Here is a 9,533-nt window from a genome sequence, read left to right on the forward strand (position 1 = left end):
AGATAAAGGACTAAATCGTTAACTGAAATTAAGTTAAGGAACTATATGTGGTATTTACCCTTAAACAAATGTAATTCAACAAAAATAATATTTTAGTTTAGTTATAAAATAAAATTAATTGCTAATTTATATTCCTTGACATTGAAGAATGACTCTCTCCTTATACAATATATCATCACACATATACTCTTATGTTTTGTTCCAAACTAAATCTGGTCTAGACAATTGATTTGACATCAATAGTATTTCTCACCAGATTCAAGTGGTGCAAAATGAACTCTTCCAATTGAAAATCCTTTTTTATGCAAGGACACTATTATTTATCATTATCTTTCTGGACAAACTTTAGTAGAAATTGATTGTAAGTAGGATTTCTTGCATCAGGGTATTTTTTATTTGCCTCCATCCATGCCAAAAATTTGATCTTTTTTTTTAATTCATGGTCTCATCAATTGGATGATCATCATCATAAACAATATAATATAAAATATTTACTGAACCAACAATATATGATAAATTATTCTTGAATTTTATCTTATATTGAAGGTACTTATTTCAATAAAAATCAATTTTATAAGAACAAAAACAAAAAACAAACAAAAATATATTTATCGGAATCAAAATCAAATATAAAAATCTCACAGAATTAAGACCAAAAAGTACATAAACAACTTTTGCGGTACTATAAAAATCAAAATTCTAATCAATAATTAAATTAATTTCTTATTAATTCATCTACGACAATATTCATATATTATATATTAAAAATAGACTAAATCAATAATACTAATACATTTGTTTATTAATTTTAATAACTAATAATTATATAAATTATTTTTATAATTAAAAATCATACTAAATTCAAAATGTAAAACTTAAAAGTTTTGATTAAATATATAACTTGATTACACTAATTCATTAAAATATACGGAAATATATCAATTCCTAAGAGTACTTATTATAAATACGCGTAGTGAGTGAGACGACCCGAGACGACTTATATAAACGAAATAAGAGAAAATAGTTATCAGAGTAGAAGATCAAACGCATCAAAAGGGCACAACAAACATGAACGACAATATCTATCATATCTCCATATGAAACCCTATCTCACTCCATTCTCGATCTACAAACTACCAATTTTTCCAACCTCGTCTTCTGTCTCCATCTGTAAGTTCAATTCTCCCCAATCCCTTCACTCTCCCCTTCGATCTCACCAATCTACTCTATCCTTCTCTTCAATTTCGCATTTCAATTCATATTTTTCTTCATCTTTTTAATCGCTTAAATTATCCAAATCGAAATCACGTTCTATTTTACCAGGTACAAAATAACAGATCCGTTGGAATTTCCGTTATTGAAAAATGGATGGGAACAAGGACGACGCATTGAAAAGCCTGAAAATCGGTAAAGAAGCTTTAGAAAAAGGCGATCGTAATCGTGCTTTGAAGTTTCTTAACAAAGCTCGCCGATTGGACCCCACCCTTCCAATCGACGATCTGTTGTCCACGATAGACAGCGATGCAGGGGATCATCCCCCACCAGCTGCTGAGTCGCCGAATAACTCCGATCAACCTACAATTCGCCGAAGGACTTCCGCTCCGGCGCCAGGGCCATCGTCATCCTCCTCAACAACATACACTGAAGAGCAAGTTACAATTATAAGAGAAATTAAGAGGAAGAAGAATTATTATGATATTTTAGGGTTGGAGAAGAGTTGCACGGTGGATGATGTTCGAAAATCATATAGGAAGCTGTCGTTGAAGGTTCATCCTGACAAGAACAAAGCTCCTGGAGCGGAGGAAGCATTTAAAGCGGTTTCGAAGGCGTTTCAGTGTCTTGGTAATGAGGAGAGTAAGAGGAAGTATGATGTTTCTGGAGAAGATGAAGTGGTTTACGAGAGGCGTGCTGCTGCGAGGCCGGCTTCTGCTAGAGGTTTTAATGGTTACTATGAAGCTGATATTGATGCTGAGGAAATATTCAGGAATTTCTTCTTTGGAGGAATGGCACCTGCTGCTAATTTTGGTGGGTTTAGTTTTGGTGGACCAGGGATGGGTCATAGGCAGGCTGCTGCTGATAATGGTTCCGGCGGATTCAATGTTCGTGCATTGATTCAGGTGCTTCCGGTGCTTCTTATTTTGCTTGTTAACTTTTTGCCTTCATCGGATCCGGTTTATACTCTTTCGCAGAACTATCCTTATGAACACAGGCTTACTACCACTAAGGGTGTTAACTACTATGTTAAGTCAGCAAAGTTCGAACAAGATTATCCGTTAGAAAGCCGCGAGCGTGCTACCATTGAGGCGAAGGTTGAGAGGGAATACTTTGGTATTCTTCGCCAGAATTGTCAGTTTGAGTTGCAGCGGCGTCAGTGGGGATATATCAGGGAAACACCTCATTGTGATATGCTTCGGAAGTTTGATTTGGTGCATTGATACGAGTTTCAAACAAGGTTTAATTTTATTATTGTCTTGCCTTTTCATGTAGATGCAAGAACTAAACTGCGTGTGATGATATTATAGAATGTACAACTTATTTTTTCACTCAGTAATTAGTGAAGCAATTACTAATAAATCACTTTGTTGGGATTGTTAGCACTCAAATTTCATTAAGTATATCTCTATTGGATCTTCATTTTCATCTTAAAGATGATTATTTATGTGAGAGATGTGATTGAATTGCCTCACTTAAGTTCCTAAATTTTCCTTTTGATTGATGTCATTACTTATTGTAGTTATGTTGCCTTGGTAATTCTGTCTGTTTGATTGCTGCAAATTGGTGACTTGTGTATTTAGTTATCACGGTTAGCTCTAATTATACAGCATGAATAGAAGAACAGAATGTGGATGAACTTTAGGATAGCGCGTGTATGGATTGAAGAAGGGTAAGAAAGATAGAAGGATCCGCTCAATGCAAACATGACAGTCCATCAGCATGAGGAAATTATGTTTACTGAGCATCATTTATGTGGAGTAATTGATGTCATCAGTGAACACATGATCGAAGTTTACTTTCATGTTGAATATGTTTGTTGGTTTAATTCATTAAGATGGGAGAAGGTAGCTTTTTTCTTTTCACTGAGTGAGTAGTAGTCTCATGCGGATATATAAATTAGTAACCTAATACTTTTATTTAAATTAGTGCTGTGTGTTTACCCAGTTACTCCGAATCTCTCAAAATCATTTTTTATACATTTGGAGTTGCGTCTGATGTCTGTTGTATGAAAACTGATAACTTCATATTATTCTGACATATAAAGCACAGTTTGACACTGCATTATGTATGTATATTTTCATATATATCTGGTAGATAAATATGAGAGCATAATGCAACTCTGAGTTGCTATGTGATTCTTTCTTCTATTAACCAGGTGATTGTTTTTACTTACGAGATTTTGGACAATGCTTATAGTGATAGGATTTCGTATGTAGAGTCTGAAATGTTTCTTTCTGAATGCATTTTTCATGGGTTGATATCATTCCCCATATCTGGTGAGTCGTCGCTTTCTACCTTTGAGAAATGTCAATGACACATTACTTTCTGAAATGTTTATTTTTACTAAACTAAGTATTTCATATGAATGTGAAATGACAATATTTGACCGGCCAAATAAAAGTATAATTCATGTTTTATTTTGGAACTTTTGTCTTTGATTTTTCTAAAGATGTTACATGATATATAATGGTCTCATTTATAAAAATATTAAATTATCCCTTAAGAATATATTTGATGATAAAATGGTTCTTGAAAGAGAGTAGGTACCATATAAAATTAATTTCTTTGAAAAGGCTAATTGAATTATAAGCACCAGTCTTAAGCAGTTAGCACAAGTGGTGCCAAAACTATGCTAAGAAAACTACAAAGTCTCAAGTTAGAGCATAAACAATAAATAGTTTCAAAAGAATTCTTCATGCTGCATCACCATCCTTATAGCAAAGAAGTATAAAAAAGTTGTTCTCCACATGATATGCTATCTTGTTAAGCCTAGCACTCCAGAGTTAACATCCAGTATGAAAAGCATAAGCCCCACTCATGCAAAGTTAAACTGGCACTGGATGTGTCATGTGTGCTTGCTTGCCAAAATCAACCTCATGCTTGACATGCTTCAAAGCTACTTGATCAATAATCTCCAACCAAGCTACTACTACCACATGATCTTCCATGTTCCACGCGAATCACATTATGCGTAACACAATTATGTAATGAAGTTTTGCATAGTAGAATCAGATGTTGAAAATAATTCAATTCATCACAGTACAATAAAACCAATAACCTTACAGTACAATAAAACCAGAACTTTACCGCCTTAATTACCCCAACAACATCTACTCCAACACACACAACCTTACAGAGCAATGTAATTCGAAAGGAGCTGCTCCAGATTTGCCAACACACAACTAGGAACTACTCTGCACATAGATCTATCTGTCTGTTTGCATTCGGACCTGCTACCTGCATATTATCCAAAACTGTTGCTGTATTTAAATTGCAACATGGAACCACTTCTGTACAGATTTCAGCCAGAATTATTTCCGCACCAAATAGTCATTTGTTGGCCATATAAGTACCTTCTTGAACCAAATAATTCCACTTTTAACTAAATTATCATTAGATGCTATTGAATCTTTAAACATTTGCCCCACAAATACTACAATTTTCAACGGAATGAAATTGTGCCACAACCTTTTAGTAACCTCTTCACTTGTGATGTTTGCTTCCTTCCTCAATATCTTGTACGCTGATTTTATCGATTAGCTTCCATGTTTCTCCTCTTTTCAAATTGCTCTATCACATTTATTTTCCTTAAACGCCATGCACCAATTCAAACTGCTCTACGAGTTGAAGTACTAACTTTTCTCCCATTAAAATAATTCTCTCCTACACACCTCCTTTAATCCGCCACTTTCCCTTCATTATCCATCGAAATTGAAAAATATCCACCACAACGACTACGTAAACTACTTTCACCTGTCCATGATTCATTACAAAAATAAGAATCTATTCCATTCCCCATAATTTTTGAAATGGATTCCTCAAACCAATTAATGTTATCCCCTAGATCCTCCCTCGACTTTCCTCAATTCACTCCTCCACATTGAACTAAACCTACCTCGCTCTATTTTTGATAATTTTCTCTCCTCATACTTGTGTTTAAGACATGTATACCACAAACTATTCTTCTCGGTCTACATTCTTGAACACCATTTTTCCACCAATGCTAAATTAAAGGTCCTCAAATCCCTAATTCTTCATTTTCTCTTGCTATACAAACCTTTTCCCATTTCACCCAATTAACTCCCCTCATTTCTTCGCTCATTCCCTAAAGAAATTGTTTAAAAAGATATTCAGTTTCAATATTATACCCTCTCAACAAAACAATGCGACCACCTATCATAAATTTTTGCTTCTCCATGACGACTTATTGTTTCTCACTGTATTGATCACTGACTTCCATGTCTTCTGTAGCCATGGTTTTGCACCTATTGTAAACCCAAATACACAAATGGAATTCCCCCAATTTAACAATTCAAAGACCTTGTTGCCTCTGAGAGCCACTCTCGTGAAACATTTTCTTATCACTCGACTTATGTGAATATGACATTCAGACTTGACACCAATTGAAATTCGTCTGTTTGAGTGAAATTCTGAGATGTCACTCTTTAAATTAACTCGATTATTGATAGGGAAGATGCACACACTTAGCAGACATAAAAGGTAAGATTAATTGAGACTGAGTATCAAAGTGAATTGAATATAGTGTATGTATTCACTTAGATGTGATTTTACGGAAATATTGAACACTTAACACATTCAATGATACTATGTCTATAAAAATATTAGCTTACTAAGTACTAACTATCACATAACTTTGAATACTAAAAAGATACAACATCTAATTCTTCTCTCAGCCTTTTGAATCTAACATACTTCGGTGTTTTATTTAGCACGTCCTAGACGTGTTGGTTTTTTGGGCAGTAAACAAACTTACCTTACTTTCTTAGAAAATGAATTTTGTTTCTATATATGTTTACTTCCTCCATTTGAAACATGTTTTTTTTTGCAAGATTATTTGTTGATTTACTATCAACCATTATCTGCATAGGTTCCTTCACTTCGATCATTATTTCCTTCAAAATAGAATTGAACCATAGAGCCGGACATGTTTCATATGATCCATCATTGTATATTTGATTCACAGGACGAGAAAGCCTCTGCATGCTATTTCTTAGAATATTAAGGCTCAGTTCGAGAGTTTGAAGAGGAGATAAGGCTTTAGAGAAAACGAAGGAAATGGAAAGGAAGATACATTTAGACAACGATCATAATCAACGAAGGCTTGACTTTTGCAAAAAGGGGATAATATTAAGGGGCCAAAATTGCTATGTTCAAAAGAGGGGGACAAAATTACCGAATTGTAAAACTTCGGGTCCAAAGTACATCTTAACCTATATTTTTCATCTTCATATATGTGTAAAGAGGTATAAAAATTATTTAAAGAATTTTTAGTTCCTCCTCTTATTAGTCTTATCCCCACACACCAATCTACAACTGAATAAGCCAACACTTTATTCTCACAATGCTATGACTTGTAGTGGAATAATATCCCATTCTTTAATGCCCCTTTAATGTCCCTTTCAAATGAGATCTCCTTGCATCATCCATTAATCTCTTTGTTAAGCCTTCTTTAACGCCTTTTATTGTCTTGTTGGTAATTGTAACTTTTTGAAGCCTTTGAAAGTTTTGTAAGAACCATTTCATTAAGAGGGGATCATAAAGAAATTAGTAGAAGGGTTAACACATCAACTAGGATTAATATTAGTACTCATGGCCAATTTTTTTTCTTGTAACCATCAGCAAAATGGCTTGCCTTTGTCCTATATATACATATATGCCACTCATGAATAAGAACGGAATGAATTTTTTTAATTTAACACCTTGTATATTTTGGTTTGAGAGTGTGCCTTTCTTTGGTTTTTTATTTAACCAATTCTTTGATCATATCATGAAAACAAATTTTCGTGTGGTGATCATTCACTAGGCTTATCAATTTTTGTTAGAATTTGAGACTTTTCTAACACACATTTAAGTTATATTATGTTTATTTGTTTTCTGTTGTAGTATTCATGGTTAGGTGAAAGACTCATATATTTTAGAGTGTTGGATGTGTGGTAAGTGTTGGAACCAAGTTGGTTTTTCTCTTGTGATTTTGAAGTTAACAAATGTATTTTAGGAGAACATTTTGTTTGGACTAATGACTTCATTAAGTGTGCAGCAATTAGAACAAGAAAATAAGCGGAAGGTACCAGAGAATGCCAACAAAGGAAGCTACCAAAGAAAGTGTTCAAGCATGAGATTTGAGATGTTCACCAAAAATATTTTATGATCTTTTGTTTTATCTTGAGTGTTATTTTGTTGTTCAAGTTACCTCTACATGAAGTATGGTGACCTATACTTGTTGGAGTGGTTTAAGACTTTGTAATCATGGTTAGGTGACAGACCACCATGTTCTCCTACTGTTTTTCTCTTTTCTGTTTTTATATATTGTATCAGAAATAATATTTTGAAGGTGAATGAAAGTGATCTATCTTTCTAAATTTTAAAGAAACTAATAATTGGTATCTAGAGCCTCTTTGTTCTTGAAGGGTCTATGATTTAGAATAACAGAGAAACCAACATACCAATTTTAGAGAAATAGAATATCCATTTGAAAAGAAAAAAAATCACTAGAGAAGAAAATTAAAAAAAAAAAAAAAAAAAAACTTGTTTTTGTGTTACCCATCCTTTTTTCTTGATGGCTTCTAACAATATTACACTACCAACGCCTCTTGTATTTTTAAGAAAGAACTATGAAATGTGGTCTACAAAGATGAGGACTCACTTGAGGGCATATGATCTTTGGGATGTGGTGGAAACAGCTACTGAACCACCACATTTGCAAGAAATCACAGTGAATGATGATGTTTTCATGAGAATCTCACGCTTGGGCTAAGGCTCTTATCGTTGCTCAAATGAGATATCACAGTGAGCAAGTTGCTAAGAGAGCTAAGGCTTACTGTCCTTCACTCAGCTGTGAATGTTGATGTTTTCATGAGAATCTCACACTTGGAGACAACAAAACAAGTTTGGGAGAAGTTGGAAGAAGAGTTTTTTGGGAATGAAAGAACCTAGCAAATGAAGGTTCTTAATATCAAAAGAGAGTTTGAAGCCTTGAAGATGAATGAAGTTGAAACCATAAGTGACTTCATGAACAAAATTATGAAAGTTGTAACCCAAATTAGATTGTTGGGGAAAGAATTTCTTGATAGTAGAATTGTAGAAAAAGTCTTGGTGGTTTTACCCAAAAGGCTCAAATCCAAAATTTCTTCACTTGAAGAGTATAAAGATCTGTAAAATACATGTTTTTGATGAAGACAGAGATCAACAAATATGATCAAAGCAACAAGCTCAAAAAGAAGTTCAAATATCTTCATTGATAAAACGTTAAATCCAAACATATTAGATGTTTAATGTAAAGGTAAATGATACAACAAATACTTTAAATACATGAGAACCATTCATATTTACATATGCATATAAAGTATTTTCAAAAGTCAAAATAGCATTAACAAAGTCTTAAAACTAATATTTTTTGACAAAATACATAAGTGTATTCGAATACAGCATCCTGTATTCGAATACAAAGTAAGTCAGAAGCAAAAGTCTCAAAGTTGTATTTGACTACGACTATGTGTAGTCGAATACACTTCAAGCCAGTGGCCAAAATACTTATATTTGTATTCGACTACAACCTTCTATAGTCGAATACAAAGTAAGTCAGTGGCAAATTTTCACTAATTTGTATTCGACTACACACATGTGTATTCGAATACAAGGTGTAATTTTTGAATATTTTTAAACGTTACAAAGAGGTGTATTCGAATACACACATCCTGTATTCGAATACAACTGGAAGCAATACAATTTTTCAGATCTGGAATGGCTCCAGATCATTGTATTTTTTCATCAAACCTCTTGGATCAATGGCCACGAATCTGAAGAGAAGTTTATGGAGTATAAATACCCCATAACTTCAGATCAAACTAGACACAGTCCTTGAATCAATACCTTGAACAACTTTGAACAAAATTCTGATTTTTTACAAAGTACTTGCATTTCATTTTCATATCATTCAGAAAGGTTCTCAAGTACTTGAATTGTTATTGGATTGTTTATCAATATACCTCTCTTTATTCTTATTCAAATCATATTGTATCACTTGTAAAAGAAAGTAATACTTTCTTAAAAGTAGCTTAATACTAAGATAGTGGTGTGCTATCTTAGAAGTGTTGTTAGAAGTTTGTAGCAAGAATCCCAGGGTGGGAGTTGTACATTTTCTGACAATTAGTGGATCAATCTCTTGTGGTGTGCAAGAGGACTGGACGTACCCTTGGTTATAAGGGGAACCAGGATAAATCTATTGTGTTCATTTATTTAATGCACCTTACTATTAGTAGACAATATATTAACTCAGAAAATTCAACTACCATATCACT

At 33.5% G+C, this 9,533-nt stretch overlaps 1 protein-coding gene across 1 annotated transcript; it reads left to right on the forward strand.

Moving 5' to 3' along the window:
* Nucleotides 1-989: 989 nt before the first annotated feature.
* Nucleotides 990-2,686, forward strand: LOC101499623 (chaperone protein dnaJ 49-like). Its single transcript, XM_004488475.4, has 2 exons — nucleotides 990-1,170; nucleotides 1,324-2,686. The coding sequence occupies exon 2, from the start codon at nucleotides 1,365-1,367 to the stop codon at nucleotides 2,433-2,435; it is 1,071 nt and encodes a 356-aa protein (XP_004488532.1). The 5' UTR covers nucleotides 990-1,170; nucleotides 1,324-1,364; the 3' UTR covers nucleotides 2,436-2,686.
* The last annotated feature ends 6,847 nt before the right edge of the window (nucleotides 2,687-9,533 follow it).

The sequence above is a fragment of the Cicer arietinum genome, chromosome 1, assembly GCF_000331145.2.
Source record: "Cicer arietinum cultivar CDC Frontier isolate Library 1 chromosome 1, Cicar.CDCFrontier_v2.0, whole genome shotgun sequence".
Classification (NCBI taxonomy): Eukaryota; Viridiplantae; Streptophyta; class Magnoliopsida; order Fabales; family Fabaceae; genus Cicer; species Cicer arietinum.

Coding starts and splice junctions, on each gene's coding strand:
- LOC101499623 (XM_004488475.4), top strand. CDS start 1,365: ATGGATGGGAACAAGGACGACGCATTGAAAAGCCTGAAAATCGGTAAA.